At 37.1% G+C, this 27,699-nt stretch overlaps 1 protein-coding gene across 1 annotated transcript in view; it reads right to left on the bottom strand.

Moving 5' to 3' along the window:
* Positions 1-6,879: 6,879 nt before the first annotated feature.
* The window catches only part of LOC127627943 (tumor necrosis factor receptor superfamily member 6-like), a 35,085-nt gene continuing 14,265 nt past the window's right edge, over positions 6,880-27,699 (bottom strand). Inside the window, exons 2-10 of the mRNA XM_052104566.1 lie at positions 16,889-17,042; positions 15,379-15,507; positions 13,700-13,811; positions 13,267-13,397; positions 13,041-13,121; positions 12,814-12,851; positions 11,999-12,301; positions 11,470-11,506; positions 6,880-9,562 (exon numbers count right to left, since the gene is read on the bottom strand). Coding sequence (XP_051960526.1) covers positions 9,273-9,562; positions 11,470-11,506; positions 11,999-12,301; positions 12,814-12,851; positions 13,041-13,121; positions 13,267-13,397; positions 13,700-13,811; positions 15,379-15,507; positions 16,889-17,042 — 1,275 coding nt within the window. The 3' untranslated portion in view covers positions 6,880-9,272. The remainder of the gene's footprint in view (positions 9,563-11,469; positions 11,507-11,998; positions 12,302-12,813; positions 12,852-13,040; positions 13,122-13,266; positions 13,398-13,699; positions 13,812-15,378; positions 15,508-16,888; positions 17,043-27,699) is intronic.

Genomic DNA, 27,699 nt, shown 5'->3' with positions numbered 1-27,699 from the left:
GGAGCATGCATAGCAGTTTGGAGGTACTCAGTTGAGTGTGGATTCCACAGCCTCCATTAAGCCATCAAGTGGATTTAGAACATGAAAGTTGGTTAGATTGCTATGGGCAATGGCACACTATTCTACACTCGAAGATAGATGCAGGTTGCTTGGGAAGGGGACGTCTTGCACCCTGACAATTCAGCTCAAAATAACAGCAAAATGTTGAATGTTAAATTTTGAATTTTAAAAGCTGTCTTATGTAAAAGATTGCATTTTTAAAGATTTTTGTGTCTTTATTTTTCTAGTAATTCATAAAAAATGTCTTATTATTTTGTATTATTATTAGGAACATAAATTTTATTGATTGATATATTACATTCCTTTTAATGAATTGATGGAAACATTGCTTGTCTTTTTCTTAATAAAGTCCTAGTGAGTTCATCCAACCTTTAAATACTGTGGAGTATCTTCCTCTCTGAAATGAAAGCCTGATTAAGTTTTTCTTTGCCTCAGTATGTCGGCTCTGAAATGACTAAGCAGTGTATAGAAATGATTAGCAGAGTATAATACAAGTTTTAAAAAGGCAGCAGATTGCATAAGGCATTACTTTATTGTTAATGATTTTTATGCAGTCACTGTAAAATCTGATATTTATACTGTAGGATCTTACATATTTATTATTTGTTTGTTTAGTTTTACATAGTTTGTGTATTTTACCTAAAGACAATCTAAAAAGCAATGTTATGAAAAATAAATATTGTTCCATCTGTCAGAAAAACAAACAGACATTCAAAACATTTTACTGAAGGACAGTGAAAACAACTGTGTGAAGAATCTACCATGTTGACACTTGCTTAAGTGCTGTTTGGATCATTTCACAATTATATTCTATTACAATTATAAATTGTAAAAAATGTGTGTGTGTGTGTGTGTGTGTGTGTGTGTATATATATATATATATATATATATACATAAAACTTTGCAAAACACAAAATTGATGTCACTGCCAGTACATTTGGCCACTGATTACACAAATTATTATTTTGGCCCTGGCACAAAATGTCCAGCTAACATTTCACTAATCATATCAGCAGCACCTGGGAAAGTGTGAATGAGTACTAGTCAGGTGAAATCACTCTATCATTCTGATTGGATTATAAGAGCAGACTGATTGCTATAACGGAAGAAGTGCTTCCAATCATTGTGTTCTTGTTAGCAATGGTTACCTCTAAAGAAAGACGTGCAGCCATCATCGCTTTGCATCAAAATGGCCTCACATGCAAGGAAATTGCTGCGAAGAATATTGCACCTGAAAGAACCATTTACTGGATCATCAAGAACTTCAAGGAGAGAGGTTCAACTGCAGTGAAGAAGGCTTCAGGACATCCCAGAGTGTCAGGCAAGCGCCAGGACCATCTCCTCCTGAAGAATCAGCTATGGAATCGTGTCACCACCAGTGCAGAGCTTGCTCAATATTGGCTGCAGGTTGGTGTGAGTGCATCTGCACGCAGAGTGAGGCGAAGACTTTTGGGCAATGGCCTGGTGTCAAGAAGGGCAGCAAAGAAGCCACTTCTCTCCAAGAAAAACATCAAGGACAGACTGAAATTCTGCAGGAAGTGCAAGGATTGGACAGCAGAAGACTGGCGCAAAGATATTTTCTCTGATGAATCCCCATTCCGACTGTTTGGTACATCTGGAAAATCAATAGTCTGGAGAAGAAAAGGTGAACGCTACCATGAGTCCTGTGTCATGCCAACAGTGAAGCATCCTGAGACCATCCATGTGTGGGTTTGCTTTTCATCCAAGGGAGTGGGCTCTCTCACAATTCTGCCCAAAAACACTGCCATGAATAAAGAATGGTATCAAAACATATCCTGCAAGAGCAACTTCTCCCAACGATCCAGGAGCAATTTGGTGATGATTCTTGCATTTTCCCACATGATGGAGCACAATGTCACAAGGCAAGAGTGATAATGAAGTGGCTCAGAGATCATTACATTGAAATTTTGGATCCGTGGCCAGATCTTAATCCCATAGAGAACCTGTGGTCAATCCTCAAAAGGCGAGTGGACAAACACAAGCCCACAAATTGTGATCAACTCAGAGCACAAATAAGGCAAGAATGGATCACCATCATCAGGATTTGGCCCAGAAGCTGATATCCAGCATGCCAGAGTGAATTGCAGAGGTTATGAAGAACATGGGTCAACACTGTAAATATTGACTATTTGCATATATTAAATGTTTTTGCCAATAAAAGCCTTTAAAACTCATGAAATGCTTATCATTGATTTCCAGTATACCATAGACACATGTGAAAAAATAATCTACAAATACTCAAGCAGCAAACTTTGCAAAACGCAAACTTAACTTCTTTTATATATATATTTCCAGATTTTTTTTGGTCATAAAACATCTTATTGTGTGAAGTGCCAAAACTTAATTTATTATAACTGTCACAATTAATTCAAAGGACATTAGTTCAGATCATGAATGCAGGGTAATTCCAAGTGCAGATATTAACTTAGGCTACAACTGTGACAGACTGTTTGGTAGGAAACAATCTTTATAAAATGTATCCAGAGTCTCTTCACCTAGTTTCTATCCACTGTTTATGCTGTTTTGTTATCGACAAAGTGAAAATGCATAAAGAAATGTTTGCCAAATGTTAATGTTTGAGTTTTAAAAGGACTCAGCATCTGCTGTGTACTCATGGCATGCACACTGGTGGTAGTTTGTGGCAGTGACATGAATTTCATTACTGGAGATAATATGTTGTCATATCCTTGAGGCTGGGCAGTGTAATCTTCTAATGGTTTAGGACAAGCTGCGCCTGTATTTACAGCCCTTGTTGTCCTCACAGAGCTTGAAATATCACTAGTTGTCAGTACCAGACTTTTTGAGTCAAACCTATTAAAAAATAGATTTAGTTCATTTGCATTGTCCGTATCCCCTTGTACAGCCCCATTTGATCTTGCCATACCCTTAACAGTCCGTGCCGCCGCCACACCTCTCTCTGATTATTTTGTGCCCAGTTTCTCTCAATCCTATTCTTGTACTTCTCCTTAGCTCTCCTTATAGTCTATCTCAACTCTGTCTGTTTCCCCCCTCATGAAGCTCTTTTCTCTTATTCAGCAAGGATTTAATTTCCTGATTAATCCATGGCTTGTTATTAGAAAAACAATGTACCTTTTGGTAGGGACCACGCAATCTTCACAAAATCTTATGTAGTCTGTAAAACAGTTCGTAAGGCCATCGAAATCATCTCCATACTCCACCTGGAATATCTACCAGTCAGTTACCATATAGCATGTCCTTAACACATCCTCTGCCTCAGACCACAACTATACAGTCCTGTTGGTTGCCTCCTCACCAAAGGCATGTACATAGGAGAAAGATGTATCAGACAATGATCAGATTTACCAAGTGGGGGCAAAGCAGATGCACTGTATGCTTCCTTAACATTTCCATACATTTTATCCAGTATCTTGTCTCCTCTTGTACTACAAATACTTGTACTCAACATTTTTGCATAGTTAAAGTCTTAATTTTTTTGTCTGCAGGTCCAAGGCAGTGGAATGGATGATGTCACCCACATGCGCTGCCACTGCCGAAGGTGGAATATAAAAAATAACCACAATAACTTTTGAGAATTCTCGTGGCAAATAATATGGTCTTAATCCAATGGCAAGCAGCTCAACATCGGGCGTGCAAATCACTGCTCTCGTAGTTACATGACCTGGATTACACAATTTAGTATTAACGTGGTGGTGGCGGCGTAGTGGGCTAAAGCACATAACTGGTAATCAGAAGGTTGCTGGTTCGGTCCCCACAGCCACCACCATTGTGTCCTTCAGCAAGGCACTTATCTCCAGGTTACTCTGGGGGAATTGTCCCTGTAATAATTGCACTGTAAATCGCTTTGGATTAAAGCATCTGCCAAATGAACAGTAACTGTACATTGGCCATTTATAAAGAAAATTTTGGTTTAAAATAATTGTGTAAAAAAACTATTGTTGATGTTTCAATCAACTAATTAATAAATATTTGAATAATACAAACTATATTGCTTGCCTCTTTAATCTTAACCAAGAAGAGACTTTTTGTGGTGTCTGTGGAGTTACTCATTTTTTAATGAACAGGAATAAAAAATACTAATACATTTTACAGCTCCATAACAAGCTAAAATGTAATTTTCTTGAAGACATTTTATTATATATATATATATATATATATATATATATATATATATATATATATATATATATAATTTATTTGTATTTATTATTATTATTTTATTTTTTGCTTTACCGCGCGTTACAGTAACACAAGGTTATGTTTTGCTGACATCTAGAGGCGAAGATGCAGCTTCACACAAGAGCTAAAGTTCTGCTACAGAAACGTGCTATTTACAATGAGCCATTATTTATTTGACGAATGAAAGCGTCCAATTTCTTTATTTGACGCGGACAAGCACCTTTTTTTATCCTCAAATATACATTTGGGGATCGAGCATGATTTATCTGGTATAGTTTCACATTACAATATGAAAGTTTCAGGCAATGTTTGCTAAAACTACAGACACAAAATAGAGTTTTACATTTTCTGAAAAAAACTTAAGTGGTTCCTGCCAGTGCAAAACACGCGGCCACAAACTAGGGTGGCGCGAGCAGATACCAAATTAGCTCTCTGCGGTTGCTAAAGTGATAATGCTAATGTAGGTAAATGGGATTTTATCGTCCGCCAGGGAAAGTCTGGTCGCTTTTTGAGGTATAATTTATTTTCGTAGCACAAGCAGCATTACACGGCATTAGTTTTATAGGTCTATATTTAGTAATAGGTTAGAGTATGTTCAAATAGTCTCCCTAAACTTAAAGGAATAGTTCACCCAAAAAATGAAAATTCTCTAATCGTTAACTCAGTCTAGTGCCATCCCGATTGTGTATGACTTTCTTTCTTCAGCAGAACTTAAATTATGATTTTTAGAAGAATATTTCATCTCTGTTGGTTCATACAATGCAAGGAACTGCATATGTCATCATTAAAGTAATCCATAAGACTCCAGTGGTTAAAGCAATGTCTTTAGAAGCAATTTGATTGGTGTGGGTTAGAAATCACTATTTTAGTAAATTTTTCAGTATCAGAATTAGGTTTACTGCCAAGTATGCTATTGCATGCAAGGATTTTGTTCTTGGTGACAGAAGGTTCCAGTGCACAAATAAAACCACAAGATAGAGTACAATTGACTTGGCTGTGTATTGCATGCAATTATAGTGTAATTTAAATTATTTTTCTGTAATAAAAATAAAAACACTCATTCCAACATGACCATGATCACTCACTTAATCTGTAAATGCAACATTTGAAAATTTTAAATTTCATTGAAATTTCACAGTAACTCAAAAGGTAAAGGAGCTGTAAGTGGTTTTATTTTTCTTCTTTTTAATGCGAATGGTATGCAGAAAAAATGTCCTCCCTGAAAGATATCACTGAAAAGTGTACTGAGAAATCTCACCACTACACCACGGTGGAAACGAAAAAATAAAAACGTTACACATTCTTTGATCAGCCAATCAGAAGACTTGGATGTGCTTTCTCCCTGTCAATAATTTTGCATGTTGTCATAGTGTAGTTTTTGAAGCAGATCATTCAGGTTTATATTGATGAAATTCAGATATTACAGTTGTCAGCAAAGGGTGCTATCATTGTGCTTGACAACCACGAGGAGACGCACTGCTGCTCTACTGTTCGGAGACAGTGGGCATTTTCGCGCCCTTGAAGTGAACTTCGGGAAGTGGACGCCAATCGAAGAGTCGTTCCAAACAAAAGTAAGAAAGTTTATTTTTTCACAAACTTCCTTTTTCGACACTTTTATTAAAGAGAGCCCACATCAATAGCTTTGTCCTTTCTAGTGAGTAAAGTTTTCACTGTCGAATGGAATTCGCACATTCTCAAGCTATCTTTACGGTGTAGTGGTTTGGATAGAGAGGCGTGTCTAATTTAAAGAGTATTCCGGGTTCAATACAAGCTAAACTCAATCGACAGCATTCGACTTGTCCATCCTTTTCTTAAAAAAAAAGAAAAGAAAAAAAAAGAGGCGGCTATAGTGAGGCTCTAACAATGGAAGTGAATGGGGCCAATTTTTGGAGGGTTTAAAAAGGCAGAAATGTGAAGCTTCAAATTTGATGAAAACACATTAATCACTTAAAACTCATGTATTATTAATAGAGTTGTTCAGTGTACAGTCATTTTGGGGTTTATTGACATAACATCTTCATGGTAACAAAATTGTGAAATTGGCTATAACGTTCAGCAAAGGTTAATTTATCACACTAAAATCATGTTAACATGCATATGGTTTACATCTTGTGGCTATACTTTTGCAACAGAGTATTTTAAAGTTTACGGATTGGCCCCCATTCACTTCCATTGTAAGTGCCTCACTGGAACCCAGATTTCGGCTATTTTAATGAAAACGAGGGATGTGTCTAAATTAATTTGGGTGGGAATCAATATTATGGCACAAATTATGCCGATTGATCTTAACTTTTAGTGAACCCGGAATATTCCTTTTTTAAGCTTTATACTAGAACATTGCAATTTACCAATTTTCATCATCTATGTATAAATAAGTATACACAAATCCCTTAAAGATTTGTATTAAATAGACCATCATTCGATAATCAAAATTTCTATTATGCGATAAATATGTAGATGTTGCAATGTTTGTCTTTCATTGAAACTCTGTAGAAATAAACAAAATTCAAACATTTCAATACTTAAACACACAAAGACATAAAACAAATAAATTAAGAGATAAATAATGGCCCAGTCTCAGGAAAGTTCCAGAATGGCTAAAATCACCTACAGCACTATTAACCAACCATGGAAACGGGTTTGTAAATAATCTTTATTTTAAAACAAAAACATTCTACAAATAATTTTACAATAGCACACGTTTTGCATTCATAAACAGGCAAACAATTGTCAAAGGGGGAAAAATACACAAAAAGCCTACTCATAGAGAGATACTGTGGAAAATAAAGCGCAGAATGAACAAGCACTGAGATGTGTTGATGCGTTAGAAGCATAAAAGCAGGAACGATGCGGAGTCAAAACATGAAGCAAAAATATTTTTTGAAACAAAGAACCGGATGCCACTGAACTATTCCAGAGGTAAAAAAAAAAAAAAAAGTGAGTCTCGCACTTTTCATTTACATTAAATTTAGTGCAATGTGTTGAAAAAGGTGAAGAGAGACAGAACGTAATTTCCAGAATAGAAAAAGGTCCCTTGAAATTGATGGTTTCTTCTCTTGCTTTTCAATTCTATATCAATAGGTGGCAGTGCCTGCACTCTCCGACAGCTCTACAATGTCATAATTAAATGGGGAAGCTCTGAGGGAGGGGGAACCATTTTGTCCCGAACCCATTCAGCTTTCCATGTTATCTCATAAAGCCATTCAAGTTAAAAGGTGAAGCGAAATGTGTATAAGAGAAATGTGTTCCTAATCACTAATATATATATATATATATATATATATATATATATATATATATATATATATATATATATATATATATATATATATGGTCATATTTCATACATGTATTAAGCTACAAAGCTATGCAGCTGAGTCAGATGTTGCAGTTAATTTACTGCTACATAAATTAAATCTGGGGCCCTTTTTACTTCAATAACGTTTAATAAAGTGTTTTGTTCTTCATTATTTTAGGCAGTCTCTATACTTCATTAATTTGTGCTCTTAGGGCTTCTATAAATATATATCTATTAGTTTTGTTTAATAGAATTCTTGACATAAATATTTACAACCCAACGATAAGTAGTTTTCGGATGAGCATGCATTTCCTTCATCTTTTAAACAATTAAAAATCACGTACCTGTGCACTACTGCATTTAAAACATGAACAGCGAAGCAGAAGTTCGAAATGCCCCCTTATCCTCGACATTAATTCAATGTGGACCTGCAGAAGTTACAAGCACCCAAGAGATACTGACCGTGGCACTCTTTCAAGCTTTTTCTTTATATTTTCAGTTTATTAACAATGACACCATTAGCTGCGAACATACATACGCAGTGATGGACACACTTTTGCGATTTTAATAAGAAACGACGACCATAGTGTGACTATAGTAAGCGACACAATCCGGGTAAACATAGAAATGTCTTAGCTAAAGAAGAACTCTGAGAAGATGGCACTGAATCTGAACTGATCCAGTTTATTTGCTTGTAAAAAGGCTGGAAGAATTTGCTTGGTGAATTCATTTGGTGAACAATTAATGCTTCAGGAAACACTTGGGTGGATATTAGTAACAGGTATAAATAATACGTAATTACCAGTACATAATAAAATAAATACATCACTTACTTAAATATAAATAAGGAAATAGAAGAGGCAAGAGAAGACTGTGAAGTTATACAATGCCATCTCAGCCTTGCACATACGGGTGAAAAATCAGACTGGCATAACTTGGGGCAGCCCAGTATAAAGGATAATCTGTAACAACCACGTTAAATGAAATGACTTTTCTGAACTTTATACGAAACCCTAAACTCCTGACATACAAGAGAATATACCAAGAGCTGGAAAACAATTCAAAACTTTGAATGGCAGATTACAGTACTGTTATGTCTGAAATCCACAATCCAATTAACCTACTGAAGATTCGTTAAAAACAAAGTTCAGAGCTCACCTTGAGACTTTTTTGTTTGTTTGTAACCTTGAGTAGCATAGAACAACAGCAACTCAAATACGACTAGACAATCTACATGTAGTTTAAAACTAGACCTTGTCAAAAACTTTAGTTTAAACTACAAATGTGCATTGTGCCACTCAGTATGTAGTTAAATAAACATAAGTACAGATAGTTCCATGTCTTTTATAAGTTTGAACGTTTGGCAATACCAAAAGTTTAACGACACCAATGCAGGCTTCAGACCAACCTACAGTTTGAAAGCCTGAGGCAAGTGCATCAAGTGACACTAGTATGCACAAGAAGGAAAACAGCACCCTCTTCTGTAAGCCAGTGTAAAACCTCAAATGGGTCCAGTGTTGGCATCTAAACCAATTGCGGGCACTACAGAGATGCAATTCTCCAATGGCATCACCACCAGTTCCATAATGGGACATGAGTTCATGCCGAAAGACCAACAGGGAGGAAATAATGAATCTTCTCACCCTCCCCTTGAGCCTTACCAACAACTTCTCCATTATTTTGCTCTTTTACTCAGTAACAGAGTCTGAGTTTCTTTTAAGGTCTTTAAGAGTCATCACTCATATTTGTAGAAGCCTCTTTCCACAGCCTTAGATGCAATATGTTCTGCTGAATACCGCTGGTCCAGATCCAGCAGAGCTTGAAGTAAGGTGTTGATGTTTGCTCGAAGCCCCTCTTTCTGCATCCACACCCGTAGGAGCTCGTAGACTTTGTCCCCATGGTGAGGTGCCTCAGCCATCTTAATGGCATTGTCGCTCACACCGATGCTACGGAAGAACTTGTTGTGGATCCGCACGTCAAGGGTATCGAACAGATCAAAGCTCTTGCTCAGCGAGTCCTCCTCACCTACAAAAGCCAGCAATGAGACTTTAGAACTTGGTTGATGGTCTACGTGAGAGTGCCGTTACTAATACCAGAATGTGCAATTAGCAAAGATACATCATTGATGACAACAGAATACACTCTTGAATTAAAAAAGTAATGAGATGCAGTAATGTTAAGCTTTTTTACCAGGAAGTTACTGATTGGCTCAAGGTTGACTTGCTTTAAAGGGATAGTTCACTCAAAAATGTAAATTCTCTCATCATTTACTCATCCTCATGACATCCCAGATGTGTATGACTTTCTTTCTTCTGCTGAACAAAAAGGAAGATTTTCAGAAGAATATCTCAGCTTTGTAGGTCCAAACAATATAAGCGAATGGTGATCAGGCCTTTGAAGCTCCAAAAAGTCAAGTCAAGTCAAGTCAAGTGGTTTTTATTGTCGTTTCAACCATATACAGTTAGTACAGTACACAACAAAACGAGACAACGTTCCTCCAGGACCATGGTGCTACATAAAAACAACAAAGGACCAACATAGGACCACATAAGACTACACAACGAAATAAATTACCTATATAAACTACCTATATATACCTATATAAAGTGCACGTGCAAACATGTGCAAAAAGTACAGGACAGTACAACAAATTACTGACAATGAACAGGACAATAGACAGTGCAGCGCCGACCAGTACTCAGTAGTGCAAAAAGATGACAGTTTCTAAAAATGTAAGCATAACATACTATGAGATAATGTTCTATGTACATAGCAGTTATTGAGGTAGCAGACAGTTATAAAGTGACAGAAATTAAAGTGCAACTCAGGACACGTGTGTGTCAAACCAGTCTCTGAGTATTGAGAAGTCTGATGGCTTGGGGGAAGAAGCTGTTACACAGTCTGGCCGTGAGGGCCCGAATGCTTCGGTACCTCTTGCCAGACGGGAGGAGGGTAAAGAGTTTGTATGAGGGGTGTGTGGGGTCGTCCACAATGCTGGTTGCTTTGCGGATACAGTGTTTTTTGTAAATGTCTTTGATGGAGGGAAGAGAGACCCCAATGATCTTCTCAGCTGTCCTCACTATCCTCTGCAGGGCTTTGCGGTCTGAAACGGTGCAAGTCCCAAACCAGGCAGTGAAAAAAAAAAAGGAGATACAGTCAGCAAAAAAATAAATAATAATCAATAAGACTCCAGTGGTTTAATCCATGTCTTCTGGTTGTGGGTGAGAATAGACCAAAACATAACTCCTTTTTCACTGTACATCTTAACAGCAGTCTCCTTGGCGATCATGATATCCCAAGCTTGATTACACTTCTATCTAGGGCTTTGTGCACACGTCAAGCACTTGGAAGTGTAATCAAGCTTGAAATCATCAAATCATTAATGTGACTAGAAACTGCATTGGCAAGTTGTAGTGAAAAAGGAGATACATTTTGGTCTGTTCTCACAAAACCAACTGGATCGCTTCAGTAGACCACTGGAGTCCAACCGATTAATTTTATGCTGACCTTATCTTCTTTTTGGAGCTTCAAAGGTCTGGTCCCCATTCACTTTGTATGGACCTACAGAGTTGAGATATTCTTCTAAAAACCTTTGTGTTCAGCAAAAGAAAGTCATACACATCTGGGATGGCATTACAGTGACTAAATGATGGGAGAATTTTTTTTTTGGGAGAACTACCCTTTATTGTAAATAAATAAAATCATGAAAGAACAAAACCACATTTGGAATGTTGTGTTAACAGAGAAATATAGGAGTGGAACTTAATGAGGAAAGTGGAAAGTGCCATAAAATTCACTGCTATGTATGAATCAGTGTTTATAAATGTGTCTATGCACAAAAGAATATGTGGAGACTGTTTAAGTACTTTTAAAAGTGTTTACGTTAACTCCAACAAAGGGCTAATGAAAAAGCCATGCGAAAAATCTCTTACCGAGTAGAGGAAGAAGTTTCCTGGGAGGGCCATCATCCTAAAGGAGGAGAAAGTAGGTATGGTAATGTTGTAAAATTAGTTAACGCCGTAAATAACACTGATGCTAATGTATTTGGTACAAATGAAAAATGTCAAGAAATGTCCAGCTCATATTTCACCATCAAGGATTTAACACATAATTTGTTGAAATAAATGTATTTTCATCTGATTTTAATGTGAAAAAGCATTGCATCTGGACAGAAAAAATTTAATTGCCGTATTTCAGATCTTTTTTTCTCAATCTAGCAATGAGAATATTGAGGAAAAACGATAAATTATCATGATAATAGCATCACAATGAAAAGAATATTATTCGTCCCTAAAATAGGCTTTATTTTCTTTTGGCAATTTACCCTTTTTTATTTGATCCTGGGGTGATTCGGTTTACAAACAAGGACATTTAAATGCGTTTTAAGGCATTATCTTGCCATTTCGCAGTCTTTTGTTTTATAAAAACTGGTGAATCTGTGCCCATCCCATTCTTACTAACCCGTGCCCATGGCTCTGCATCTCTCTCTGTCTGTCTCAGTGCCTGAGGGCTTGACCGTGGTGAGTCCCCGATGCAGACTGCAGGAGGGAGGGCAGACAGGCTGGTTTGGGAAGAGCTGGTTGTGTTTGGCAAGCTGTCGCCCAGTCCGCGGTCCTCATCCTCCACCGGTATGCTCTTGTTGCCCGTTTCCTGCGTCTCCTGTGTCAACAAAGGGCGGGATTCTGGCCGTTGCTCCTCCGCCCTCTCTAATCCAGCATTGCGGTTGTTCTCCCTTTCCTCCTCTGATCTTGGGCATGCTACATCCTGAGTGGTGTCAAAAAAGCTGATTAAAACCATGGATTAAAGACGCAATACAAAATGATTGCATAATTTCAACTGTGCATCATTTTGAATTCAAGTTTAATTAAAACATCATCATAATAACAAGAATAATTTATAATAATAGCAGCCAACATTATAATTTCCAAAATTCAGAAGTTATAATTGTGTGATACATCTGTGCCCCGATTACTCTTTTAGGATTTTATTAGCGATAATGATGTTGGACTGCACAGTATCCTGCTTATTAATGACCAAATAAATAAATCGATATTGATTGAGTTTAAATTATTTTATTATATGAGAAGTGCAGTGAAACGAGAGACATGAAACTAGCACAGCTATGTTGGTTCCCTGGGACAATAATTAATTATACAGTTTAGCTGCAATTATACAAAAATAAATAACCACAGAATGCCACGATTGACGAGTTATCAGATTCAGAGACCTGTTTAATAAAAATTAAAATAAGGAAAAACTAGCCAACAGACACTTACGATTGGCACCTTAACCTCATTCAAATTTCCATCAGTTTCTGAAAGAAAATGAAAAAAAAATGTAAGCATTAGAAATTTTGACTTTCCACCTTACTGATATATGCCAATTTAATGCTTACATGCTGAAGTCCACAGTATTTATACCCAAAATATGGCTCGTTATAAATGTAGCATCTGTCATTTATGTGTTACTCAACACAATAATTAGAAACAGATTTCTAACATACCACTTTGTCTATGTTGACGCTTCTTCCAGAAATATATTCCAAATCCAATCACAGCAATCAGAATTAAGATGGGTAGAACAACTGCTTAAGACAAACAGGAGAATAATTTTTTTCTTTCATTAATAATCATTATTAATATCAAGGCTTGGATCCTTTTTTTTATTATATGGGCACTGATTTCATTTATTAAAATGTTTTATTTAATAGGGGTATGACTTTTCTATACCTATAGCTTCCCTGCCATTTGATGGTGATGACTTCTCCGTCGGAGCTTCTGCTGGATATAGAGTGCGTTTCCTGCACTTTGTATTAGATGTTGGTGTGCAACCGCTCACTTCTTCCTCATCAACTTTGCACCTGCAAGAGCAAGGCCAAAAAAATGAAAAAGTCAGCTTTTCAATATGGGTGTTAACCAAAAGGCTTAAAATGATTGTCATCATGAATGGTCCTGAGAAAGCCTGAGGGGGTTAAAGGTGGAGCAAATGAATCAGTGGGAAAGGGATCCGACTCATTGGATGTGGTGATCAGAGGACATAAAGCAGGGGTTAAGGCTGAAAGGTTAAGAGAAAAGAAGGTAGTAGTGTCAGATTTGGCAGTTTTCATCAGGGTGTTGTGCGGCAAAAGTACAGATGGCGTTGTAAAAGGGTAGAGCAACTCACCGAGCACATTTCTTGCACACTTCACATGGCTCGTCCGGCAGGCAGAAGAAACCAGGTTTGCATTCACACTTGGTGTTGTTTGTGCTGGTGCATTCTGCAACCAAGATCTGGTCTGTAAAGTGAAGAAGAGCGGAGAGGTGAGGGAGTGAAGGATGAAGAGATGAGAAATGTGAAGTGGGAGAAAAGTAATGTAGAGAGATTCAACCTCAAAGATCTAAAGGACAAACTGGATGGTTTGATCAATTCAGATGTAATCTAGATTGAAAATTATTTAATGTATAATTGTTACAACAAATATCTGCTCATCTGAAATGCATGAAAGTCATACCTAACACGCATCTGATGGGTAAAATGGATGATTGGATCAATGCTTGATCAAACCAGATCCAAATTCATAATTGTTCCTAAAATGTTTTGAAAGAACCATAGAGCCAGTTTTAAACTTTTTATGGGAATCAACCTTTGAATGGCATCTCTGCTCATTAAATTGGGATAGGAGGTAGGTAACACACCTCTGTGACTCAGGAGGAAAGGCCAAACCTGGGAGGGATTCATTGGGCTGCCTCTCACTCATATATATAAAATAGATACAGAACAAGAAGCTATACGATATAGTCACACGCTACATCATCCTAAAACACACACATATAATCACATACAACAGACACAAAACTGACAAAGCACATACACAAGGGGATATATAGATAGATCATCCTCATTCACTGACACACAAATGGAAAGAGAAAGAACACAGGAGTGGGGCCACACCCAGACCATGTAACAGTAGGAGATCAGATTCCCAGGAGGAAAGTGTCGAGCACGAGAAACATTAGACTAGACACCATTCATGGGGCCTTGCTTATGTCCCCATCCCCATGATAATCCTATGGGAGGCGTATTGTCAAAAACGGGTGGGCGAGATGTAGTTTATACAAGTGTGTAGTGTTTACAGCAAAGTTTGGATCTGTACAAGCAGTAGGTCTTGTGGGAGAACGTCTAAGTGTTTAGGTAAATCCAATGGCTTAATAAACGGTCTACGGGGCTGTCCAATCAAAATAAACAGAAAAAAAATGGATGGCTTTGAATTTGTAATAATCAGAGACAGACTAAATAGCTTTGCAGTAGAACAGGGCTGTCACAATTTAGCTTTTTGTGATGGCTTCAATGTGCTTTTGTCTCTCAAAAAGGCAAGTCTGAATTTTCAAAAGCAAAATGTCCCAAAGCCAACATCTTTGGTTTATATGATTTTTAAAAGTTTGTTTTGCTTTGTCTTTTCTAATTACAGAATTCCGAGGTAGCGGATTCAGAAGTTAAGTGTTTCTCCAGTAGTCACCCTGATGGGCTGCATTATTGCCTTCCCTGCATCCATGTGTGTTCCATTATTCATTTGAAATGTATAAATGGTACATTCCTGAATGCTCTGCTTCTCTGGGGAGTCAGCGCAGACTACAGATGGCGGTCTACAGGAAAACTCACCAATCAATTGCAAAAGCAGAAGTTTGAGATTTCTGTATCTCTTATGTGCCAGCCACAGACCAGACTCTGGTTTACACAAACACTATCTTTAAACACGATCCAAGGAGAAAGATCAGACTTGGCCTTTAACCAGCATTTGATAGAGATAGGATTGAACACCAGGAGAAAATGGCTTGTTTGGAGAGAATGGAGGAGAACATTACCTCTGTGGCACTGGCTGCACTGCAGACACTGTTCCATGCCTGTGGGGTGCTCGGCATACGTGCCCGTTTTACATGTGGTGCATGTGCCCTTCTCCTGGTTCCTGCTACACTTCTCACTCACATAGGTGCCTGCCAACAGAGGATAGAATGTGCAAGAAAAATCTTGAGACATTTTATTACAGACTTTAAATGTCAAGGTATGCAAATTTAAGAAGATACAGAACCATTTCCATTAAAACAAGAAATAAATAAATTATTTTCAGAATTTTTCTCAATCAAAAAGGAACTGGAATCCATTAAAAGTTAAAATTTATTTTGATTCCCTCCTCTAAAGAGGAGTCTGAGACAGTATATCATATTTACATATATTCTATTATTATTATTATTTAATTATAGAAGATAAGTCCATCTAATTATATACATCCTTTGACATACCTCAGTAATATATTACTGTATAATTAGAGCTGTCAAAATGAATGTATTAACGCATGCTATGAATTAAAAAATTAAGCTTTTGATTTTTCTTAATTGTGAAAAGCATTTACCATTAATCCAGCATAAACCAGCATAAACACTGGTTGGAAGGGCAGAACCTTTGTGATGTGTCCACCCAGAGTCATTACACTAATGCATACCACAAACACACAGCAGTGATTCAGTGTCAGTGATAAAGTGATGGAGCTGTTAATGCTATTTTTGTACAAAACAAGACTAGATGGAATAGAAATCAAATATTTTTCAGCCTACGGTAGGTGCATTTTAATTACCACAGAAGCATGCTGAATCTTAACTATCACTAAAATGTAGAATGAGACATTTTTGTCTGCACACATCATGTGGAGTTTAAAGCACCGCTTGATGCTGGCGTTGCTGCCCTAACGCGAATTATGAATGCTGCTTCACGATTGCTGTAACAAAGCAGATAGTTACAGTCTGCCGGTTGATTAATATTGTGCAGGATGAGAGTTTAGGAGATTTAATGCCCATTGCAATGAATATTCAACCTATGTGGGGACTAGTTTGTTGGGTGAACCGCCCTTCATTGTGCTTAATGTATGCAAACATGTAAATAAAGTCCTCGGTGGCTATAATTCTCAATGCATCTGGACATTTAAACACCAAATACAGTCCTTCTCCTTTCAGCCTAAAAAAACCCTCACGAGACACTGCCTCTTAGGAACCAGAGTTTCGCAACTGTGAATGATGACTGCTCAGCTACAGAGGTTGATGAATGCTTGGCTACAGAGGTTAGTTCTCTGAAATAACAATGTTGTTTCTGTTCGAATCTCCATCCAAGATGGATGTTCTTAATAACATCACAGAGGGATGTTTGTCAGCACCTCGTGGACAAAGCTTGGAAAGCCATTTTAAACAGCTTGAAAAAAATGCCATGCTTTAATTTACTGCAAAACTTTGCTTTGAGCATGATGAGGCATTTGCGTTTACAATACTGACCTTTATTGAGGAAGTTCTCACGGTTTGACAGGAACACATCTTTACTGCTACTTACCAGCATCACAGTTCCTGCAGCAAAAGCTGTTGTGAGGGTACTCCTGGTCCTCGATGCAGTTTATTTGTCTGGCTGTTCGGTTCTGCAGTTCTTCTGAAATAATTTGCTCCGCAGCTCCATTATCCAGAAGATTCAAAACAAGTAATACAAGGATCTAGAAGATGTGGAATTTATGGAAAAAAAATGTTTTACATGTTAAAATACATCTATTTTGCATTCTTCTAATTTAATACAGCTTTTTTCATTGCTAATTATATCAACATAATTTGTGTGAAAAGTTCAAATTTCAGATTTGGTATTGGTTATTTCCCCCTTTCGTTTTAATGACAGCATGCACTCGAGCCAGCATGATTTGAGAATGTTTTAAAGAGTACGTTTTGTGCTTTAATGGAAGCAAATATATTTTTAAATTATATATAAAAAGAAACTAACATGGTCATTGGTCAATGTCACAAATTGGCTTATTTAATTAGTGACCTAGAAGTAGTGCAGACTTTTATATATTTTTTAATCATTCATCACTTACTTCTTTCCAGGTCCAAAACTACTTCCAGGTTTAAAATTCCAGATTTTCAGCATGGACTACACTACACTTCTAAAATCTGCTTATTTCAAACTGTTGGACAGGTGCATGTATTATGGCATCACACTAGAGATAGGCCTAAGATGTTTCTTCAAGTGAAATGTCAGTTTCGTACTTTCACACGGATGCAGTGTCTCTCAACACACAAAACACACACACACGCACGCACGCAGCGTTCTCATAAATGACCATGTGAGAGCAATCTAGCATTTAATTCAAGCCATCTGATGTGCACATCTGCAGTGCAAAGCAAATTAAATGAGCAGGAGAGATTCTCTTATCCTGGACTAGAACAAAACAACATATCTTCACAAAACACACATTAATGTACGCATTCAATGTACTATGCAATTGTTCACAAGTTTGTACTATGCAATTTCTGAAATGTCTAAAAGAAAAGAAATATAATTTGAGTTTGTTCATAAAAACTTTGTTTTCACAAGTTTGCAAACTTTATTTCTTCTCTGATATAAATGAGCACTTTTATATGGCTTTATGGATGTTAAAAGTATCATTTAAAAATATCCTATTTCAGATATGTATTTTATAGACCCCTATAAGTAAGCTGTTTGATTCTCCCAAAAAGTGTAATTCAAAAAGAAAAATTACTGTTTGTTTGAGCATCACAACAAAGCGACAATGGCTCAATCAATGGCATGAGTTTGGGGTAGGACAATCTGTTTGTTCAACCAATGAGAGACAAGGGGAATGTTTCACACTATGCTCTAGCTAAAGCTAGAGGTTTCAGTACAAGTCAAAGTGTTTGAGATAACAGTTTGTGGGATTATCAGAGAGCATCCAGAATGAGAGTCTAACAGATAATGTTCAAAGAAAGGGTGTGTGTGTGTGTGTGGGAGATAGACAGGAAAAGTAGAGACGAGTAAGTGCGACTAGCCTATTCGTGTATCAGAAGGAAAAATGTGTGTGTTTAGGTGGTTGCTTTTCATTTTGTGTGTGTGTGTGTGTGTGTGTAAGAGAGGAAACGATAGAGAAGGACATTGGGGGTTGTTGCGAGCCGACAGACAGGATCATACATTGTGTTTGCGTGTGAGGGAGTCAAAAGCAGCTCCCTGTATGTGATCAGCATGCAGAGCGGGGGTCTTCTACTTCAGACAAGCACTTTACTCAGTCCCTGAGGCATCCCCTTCTTTCTTCTTCCTCTTTTCAGCATTTCACAATGAGAAGGCCTCATTTACCACTAAACAACACACTTTAGAGCCACCACTTCAAATGACCCACATTCTCCCAGACACACAACACCACTGCCATACACCTCAACGGCAACTCGATACCACCGGCTTGGACCAACGGCCTACATTTCCCATTATCCTCCAAGACAAAAAGACAGAGATACTGAACTGACAGACCGACGACCAGCACTAGGATTGTCAACTGATAGTATATGCTCCTATTAAAAGCCATCAGTCTGCGTTATTTGAACTTCTTAAAAAAAAAAAAATTCTGTCTAGCAGCAGAATTCCTGTTGAAGAACTACAGTACCCATGGGCCATGAACCAGAAGAGGAAAGATCCACCAATCAGAGAATCACAGACAACAAATCGCGCCAAACAGTTTTCATTTACGGAGATGACCTCCTTTTTTACTATAGAAGCGTAACGGTAAACTAGCATGTTACGACAGCTAGTTACCCTTTGTGGATACCATACAAATAAATCTCTATATCTGTATAGATATAACTACTAAATTATGTTTATATCTGTATTTTTTTGCAATAAACTTAAAATATATTGTTTCTATACTTTAAAATCAACAACCATTAATCAATAGTTTATATATTTCCATAACTTTCAATTTTATTACATAATTTGTAATGCTTCATGGGATTGTAGTTCCTTCCCTTATTAAGTTTGTTAAGTACATAGTCTTCTACCTTTGTCTTTTTGTCAGATTATCAAATAATTTTTTACTTTAAATCAAAGCTTGTAATATTGCATTCCAAATTGAAAAAAAATCATGAACTGGACACCTCAGGAACATATGCGGCTTAAAAGATGGGCAGGCACTGTAACCAATAAAAAAAATTCTATATAATTTTGGCTGTTATTATTCTGGATCATTCAACACAAATGAAGGTCAAGTTGAATGCATTGCATTGTAGGACATACAGTGTTCTCGGAGTGTATACTACACATTTTCGCAAATGAGGATCATTCAGGTATTCAAGAATTAAGAAAGGTTGCATACTTTTCACCATATTCAAGAACACAAAGAATGCTCCAAAAATAGTATGGTATCATGCCATTCCTAACACAGCCTTAGTAGTTTCCATGTCCCCTTAATGTTTAGTCAATAAATTAAGCTGCAAGGTGGCAACAAATTGCAACAGAAAATGTTTTCATAGCTGTTATGACAGCCTAATATTATGTATCAGTCCTAATAGAGCAGCAACAGTGTTGCCAAAACAGAAGAGCTATCAGAAATTGCATACCGCAGAAGTTTATGGCATACTGTGAGTGTAACAGCCAAATGTTACTTGTAAACTAGTATCAAATACAGCTGAACAGCTGCATTAAGACACCGCAGAGGACTGGGTATTAGAGAACATGGTGATACACGCTACAGTGTGTGACGCAACCCACAAAATTAGGGGCAAAACAACTACTGCATTGCCAAACCACAGATTTGAAGAAGAAGAAATAATCTCTAATAGCAGATATAAACAAACATAAAAATGCATGCAGTAAATAAACTCAAAGAAAACTTGGAGACTCATATTTGAGGTTCGACATACAATGTTTGGAACTAATAGAACTGTACAATAGTGTTCTTGTTGAAAGACTGATTTTTAGTCATTTAGCCTTGAGGCTAAACACCGATGCCAGTGTCTATGTATCGACAAGTCATTGGGTTGCCTTGAGAAAGCCATGTCTAATTAGGGTGGTTTGGGGTTTACCAGACCCTGATCAGACACGTTTCTTGCCTTCAAAAACATCTAGAAAAAACACAATGTAATGGAAAGAAATGCAGGTTAAAACTAATGCACTGATATTAAATTTCTGAGCCAAATATTTAGTTCATTGTGGCCGATATCAATAACCAATTATTTAACTTTTTGCATTTTAACACTGGAGCTGCTAGCAACTTAATTAAAAGCTACTCACTTAAAACAAAATAGGGATAATTTAAAAGCTTGAAAAAAAAAAAAATCTATTTCCACTATCGGCACAATAATATTTAAATGTTCCCCAGTTATCGGCTAATAATACATCACCTTCTGCTACTTATCTTTTTAACTGGAAATGGTGTCTTAAAAATACGCTTCTGATGGGTCATTAAAAAAAAAAAAAAAAAAAAAAAACAAACGCACAAGATGCGATGCAACAAGATGTGCATTGCTGGAGCACCAGTGATTCAAAGGAGATAATTTTAAAGACCCAAGTAAACCATGTAAACTAACAGTCAAACAGCTAAACACAGCAAGCTAACTTGAGCACCACTGTTAAAAATATCTAAACTAAAAAGAATAAAAAAAACAGATAAACTAGTTGACCTCACTAATAGACTAATTGGTTGTTTGATGAACAATTAACCATTGCAGCCTTCGTGTTTATAGAAAGTAAAAATGCTATAGAGACAATAAAACTACAAGAACAAGTGCAGGAGAACTGATGAAGCCAACCAACTGCATGTGTGAGACCAGAGTTTCTTGAAGAGTGTGTGTTGGGGGAAGTCTGAGACAAACTTTGGCTCCAGTGAAACTCTCTGGATGTCAGCCATGCCTTGTTGTTTTAAGGGAGTTTCCTGGATTGAGCAGCGCAGTCGAGCCACACTCTCTGCGCACTCAGCGTCAGACTTTCCACAGACGTTCACATGCACAATCACACCATTTAGACACAGCCGTCAGGAGGTGGGGTCAGAGAGCGACAGCTATGGAGAGCTGGAGGAATTTGAAAAGAAAGAGAAAAGGAGGAGAGATACAATAGACGGAGTGTGAGAGAGAGAGAAAGAGTGCAAAAAGGAGGGTAGACGCATGGGAGTTTGGGAAGAAACTTCACAGCGAGGGAAAGGAGAGGGGGAAATAAAGATTCCTCACACTGAAACTATTCAGACGAGTGGAACATTAAAAGTCACACTATTAAGCAATAGTGCAAATCAAGTCCTGCTCTCTTACACCAAAATACACAAAAGGCTACAACTTTCCCAGACAGGGAAAAATATTTTGTAGTGTATGAATTAGTTGAGGATGTGCAAAAACCAAAAATCTCTTGTCAACCTCACTAATCAACTAGTTGATTGTTGGGTGACTAGTTGACCATTGTGACTCAATGAATTCCCTAGAATTCTCCCAGACAGAGCAAAATAGTTTGCACTAAATTAAGTACATGTATGAGTTCAGTGTTAAAGTTTACTGCAGCCTGAATTGTTTTTAAGTACTATTAATGCTCTACACCTGTTTTACCCCCAGCAAATGTGCAACTTCATCTGGGTCGCTAAAACCCATCTGGGTCAAAGTTCACCAATCTGCTAATGACATCATCCACCAGACAAAAAATAAACCAATATAAGTGGAGTCTATCTGCCAAAAATCTATGCCAAGTGCTAGTTAAAAAGTAGCTGAAGCTACTTTTCCTGACTGCTCGTTAGACGACTGCTATGGAAACTCCATGCTCCCAGTCGCTATGGAGACACGCCTGATCACAGGACAGGTGGTCTCTTTTCTTTAGAGAGACATGGATAGGGAGATTGATGGAGGAGGAGGGGGGAGTGACATCACTTCCTGTTTCTGCACATTCCACACCTTGTGAATCACTAGATTCCAAAGTGGCAGTTTTCACTATAATTAAATTGTCAGTGTTCTGCTGACAACTCATAGCTAAACTATGAACAAACAAGGCACATCAGATATTAGACGTAATAACTGGCCGTTTACTGAAGGAAAGAAAGGAGTTCAGTCACATTTATGATTGCACAGTCACTCCTTTTGTAGCTTGCAGTAAACAACACAGTGGCTTCCTGGTTCATTTTCTTCTGTGAATCTCAATTACAATTTAAACTTTTTCACAAGCAGGCCTCAACAATGAGGACAAAAGTGAGAAAGTTTCGGGCCAGTTGATTGAACTTTCACTCAGTCCCGAATTGTGACTTAATCTTACATTTCTTGATCTTCTACATGTGTTTTTATGCCTGGTTTTCTATGATGTACCGAACATGTCAGCGCAATAGAAATAGGAGCTCAACTGGGCCAACAGAAAAATCCATACTGAGCCCTGTCACTCTGGAGTAGAAAAGGCAGACTAGACTGGCTTTTATTAGGTAGAACTGAAAAAAGTTAACTATTGTCTCCATTATCAGTGCTTCAAGACTATCCCGAAATACCGCTGGTGAACAATGACAAAAGAGCCACAGAAGCATAGGGACACATGTCAGCCAATAGGCATGACCGGTTAGAATTATGATAAGACAAAGTAGTAGACACAAACCAGCTTCCTGCTTTCCCAGGCAATCCATTTATACAAGAGGAGGTCAAGGTTTCTCTGTAAAAATCAGCAGCTTGAGCATTACGGTTATCTAACAGAACATTCTTCAAGGCAGTGCACAAAATGACATGCAGTCAACACTGATAAGACAGGAAACACTGAATCATTCAGAAATGATTCAGATCCCTTTATTTTGTTATGTTGCAACCATATGCTAAAATGCTTTTAATTATTATTATAATTTTCACATCAATCTACACTCCATATCCATAATGATAAAGCAAAAAAAATATTTGTGATAACTTGACAAATTTATTAAAAATCTCAAATAAATCACAGTGACATTAAGTATTCAGACCTTAATTCAGTACTTAGTTGAAGCACTTTTGGCAGCGATCAAAGCCTCAAGTCTTTTTGGGAATGATGCGACAAGCTTTGCACACCCGGATTTGAGGGTTTTCTGCCATTTTCTCTGCAGATCCTCTCAAGCTCAGTCAGGTTGGATGGACAATGTCAGTGAACAGACATTTTCAGGTCTCACCAGAGATGTTTGATTGGGTTCAAGTCCGGGCTCTGGCTGGGCCACACAAGGACATTCACAGAGCTGTCCCTAATCCACTTTTGCATTGTTTTGGATATGTGTTTAGGGAAATTGTCCTGTTGGAAGGTGAACCTTCAGCCCATTCTGAGGTCCTGAGCATTCTGGACCAGGTTTTCTTTAAGGATTTTTCTGTATTTTGCGGTGTTCAACTTTCCTTCAATCCTAACCAGTTCCCCAGTCCCTGCTGCTGGAAAAAAAAAAAACACAGCATGATGCTACCACCACCATGCTTATTGGGGTGATATTGCGCAGGTGATGAGAGGTGCCCGTTTTCCTCCAGACAGGAGGCTTGGAATTGAGGCCAAACAGTTCAATCTTTGATTCATCAGACCAAAGAATCTGGTTTCTCACAGTCTGAGAGTCCTTTAGGTGCTTTATGTGTCTTGCACTGAGGAGAGGTTTCTGTGTCTCCACTCTGCCATAAAGCCCAGATCGGTGGAGTGTTACAGTGGAGCTCAACCAGAGTGACCATTGATGTCCTCTCTTACCAAGGCCCTTCTCCCCCAATTGCTCAGTTTGGCCAGGTGGCCAGCTCTAGGAAGAGTCCTGGTTTAATATTTTTGTAGCCTTCCCTAGATCTAAGCCTCAACACAATCCTATCTCTGAGCTCTGTAAACAGTTCCTTTGACCTCATGGCTTGGTTTGTGGCCTGATATGCATTTTCAGCTGCAAGACCTTTTGTAGACAGGTGTGTGCCTTTCCAAATCATGTCCAATCAATTGATTTAGCCACAGGTGGAATTTAGCCAATCAAAGTGTAGAAAAATCACAAAGATGATCCAGAGAAATGGGATGCACCTGAGCTAAATTTCAAGTGTTGTAGCATAGGGTCTTAATACTTATGTCATTGAGATATTTCAGTTTTTTTTTTCTTTTTAATAAATGAGCAAATAATCTCAAATCTGATTTTTGCTTTGTTATTATTGGGTATGGAGCGTAGATTGAGGTGAAGAAGAAAAAGAAAGCATTTTAGCATAAGACTGCAACATAACAAAATGTGAATATAAGATCTGAATAATTTCTGAATGCACTGCACACATGTCCAGCCAGCCTGCGGTAGAGTTTGGCCTGTAATAGGTGGTCAGGATGTAAACCAGCATGGTAACCATAACCTCCATGGTTTAAGTCCTCCAAACCCACAAACACTTAGCACTTGCAACTCACGAGTATGGTGTGTTCGGAATAGAGGGGACGCCCTTTCCCTTTTGTCTGAGTGAGTAATTGTTGGAGATGCATGGAACGACAAACAACATGATGCAAAAAGTGTTATTAATAGTTCAAGTTCTATTTCTCTCACATGCATAAAGGTACTAAGATGTAAAATAAATAGATGTAGGATTTATTTTTGCAATTCCTTTGCAATTAACGGGTAAGGATTTAAAAATATATATTTTCTACTCACAAAGTGCAATTTCTAGCTGATCACTTTCGAAATTTCCATGAGTTTTCAATATTTGATTAGGCTATTTTTCATGTCTTTTCCAAGCCTGGAAATTAAAATTTAAAAATTCCCTGATATTTCCATGACCATGGGAAACCCTGTATGTACGAAATAAATGAGAGTTAAAAGATTTAAAGAAGAATTATGCAAATGTAAAATATAAAAGAATAGAATAAGAAAAAATTCCATATCAAAAGAAAAGGAGATTTCAAGTATGAATGATGGATACAAACAAAAATACGAAAAACTGAAGTCATACCCATAATTAAAACAGAAAGTGGAGAACCTACAAACAGTAGTTACCCATAGCACAAATTTTAATTTCTTATTTGCAGAAAAATGAATGGGGCAGAAAGAATGAATGAGTTTTGTTTGACTGGCTGACTACCAAATTAAATGTAACTGCAGTGGTTACATGAATGAACTGGTTAATGCCAAATGCCAATGGCTGCATACAATAAACTAGGGAGCACAGCAGTTCAAAGACATTGGCCTGAATTAAATTGCTATGTGCACTGCTTCTTCTGTTACAGTTAAACAATTGAGTTTACAATGCGAGCTGCTTGCTCTAAAACTATAAGATGAGAACATGAAATCTTCATTATTTAAAAGTGCAACTGTTCATATTTGTATCTCTCTTATACAGGCACACACTCTTGGCACAATCTTGCCTAGTTTAGAATGGGGTCACAGGTTTCATTGTTTGGAATTACAGTACGATAAGGCCGTCAGTCATTGAGGTTTATACTGTATGTGTACGTGTTCAATTAGGACTACATCCGCACTACATGTGCAGTACAGTGCATTTCATTATGTATGGCAATTAGAATTGGCAGACAGACAGGACTTTTTTTTTTGTACGTAACAGATGATTTCTATCAGAGCTGTAAGTTAATGGATGACACACCGTTCTTCATTATTTCCAGCAGTTTGGAACAGGAACCTTATGGAATCATGTGCATCACATTATCCATGGATCAATCTTCTATGCATTATACTGACAAGAGTCTCCTGTTATGGAAATAGATGTGCACTCTCAATGAGAGAGAAAGAACGACAAATAGAAAAAAGACTGAGCTATGTTTAAAGGTGCACTCTGCAATTTTTTCCTCAAAAAAGTTTCTCAATGAAATGAATAGCCTAGGTTAGATGCACCGATATGAAAATATTTGGCCAAATACAGATACTGATATTTTGCCACTTACCTTATTTTGTCATCAGATCACTGTTTTACTAAGAATTTATGCTTTTAAACAGTTCTAACAATAAATAATTTCCAGTGAACATGGATTGGATTTGTTAAACACATGACAGGCCAAAATTTTAAAGAGAGACACAATAAAAGATTAATAGAAGATACAAACAAAAAAGTTAAACAATACCTAAATATGCTAACATGATGATTGATATGAACATTTTATTTTGTACTTCTAAAAATGATTTAGTATACATTTACCGTTTATAATAGAACATTACAAATTCATACTATGTAAATGTTGGGCAATCCCAAAGAAATGTCAACCAAATCATGGAAAAATAAAACAAGTTTTAACCAATGAACAAAACCCCCTTTTAAATTCTGTATTATAGTAGTATAATGGATAACACCATCCAGACCGCTACAAGGCACCACTTGCTCACACAGCACTGACTGGAGCGCTGAATGCAGAATATATATCAAAACGCCGCCTTTTAAGGTTTAGTAATCATGCAATGCCATTCAATCTTAATTCAATCAAGTCATAAAATAATAGGTTTTTGTTACCATTGTAGTGAATTTCTACAATGGCATTGTTAACAGAAAACTATTATATTTGTATAATGGTGCATCCACACCACTAGTCCAAGACAACCTAGAACAAAAACTACGAAGGACACCTTTAAAGGGATAGTTCACCTAAAATTTAAATTCTGTCCTCATGTTGTTCCAAACCACTATGACTTAATTTCTTCCATGGAACACTAAAGGAGATGTTGATAGCTGTTGATGTTGATAACTTATCCAAAATTCAAAAAGGAATGCAAGTCATACATGTTTGGAATGACATGAGTAAATAACAGAATATTCATGTTTTGGGTGTACTAGTATGTCTTCAAGTAAACATAATCTGATGATATAGCACAGTGAGGTTCCCTTTTATAATAGTTTTATGGGAATCCCATGACAAACACATATCTAGGCAAAAGATATTTGGTAAAGAGCTTTGTAAAATTACGCTTACCATAACAAGGTTTTTTTTTTTAATCTATAGTGTATTTTCCTATTCATTGCTATTATTTTTGTTATTTTATTGCTGACTGTTTATTACTAATCTTGAATAATAACTTGAGAACTTAATTCTTTTATAATTAATAGGGATGCACCGTTACCACTTTTTCTCTTCCGATCCGATTCCGGAAATCTCAGTATCGGCAGTTATCGATCCCGATCCGACACCAGTGTTCTTTTTTGCATTATTGAGTGGAAGCAATAAGGTGTGCTCTCTAATATGTAAATAAACGCAAACCTCTAACTACACATTATTTCAATATAAATGTATAGCTTTTTTTTTTTTTTTTACTTGTATCTGGACTTCAAAGGATTCAGATCTCTTTTTTTGTTCAATTTAGTTATAAGATATCAGCTCACTTTTCATTCACACAGTTATTTCACCCATTCAACTTAACTATTATTATTATTTGTAAACAAATAATAATTTTAAATAAAGTGTTACATTTTAAACCCTCACGCTTTTATTTTGACATTCTG

The sequence above is a fragment of the Xyrauchen texanus genome, chromosome 34 (assembly GCF_025860055.1).
Source record: "Xyrauchen texanus isolate HMW12.3.18 chromosome 34, RBS_HiC_50CHRs, whole genome shotgun sequence".
NCBI lineage: Eukaryota > Metazoa > Chordata > Actinopteri > Cypriniformes > Catostomidae > Xyrauchen > Xyrauchen texanus.
Note: the sequence above shows the minus strand (reverse complement) of the source record. Positions and strands in the feature narration are given on the sequence as shown.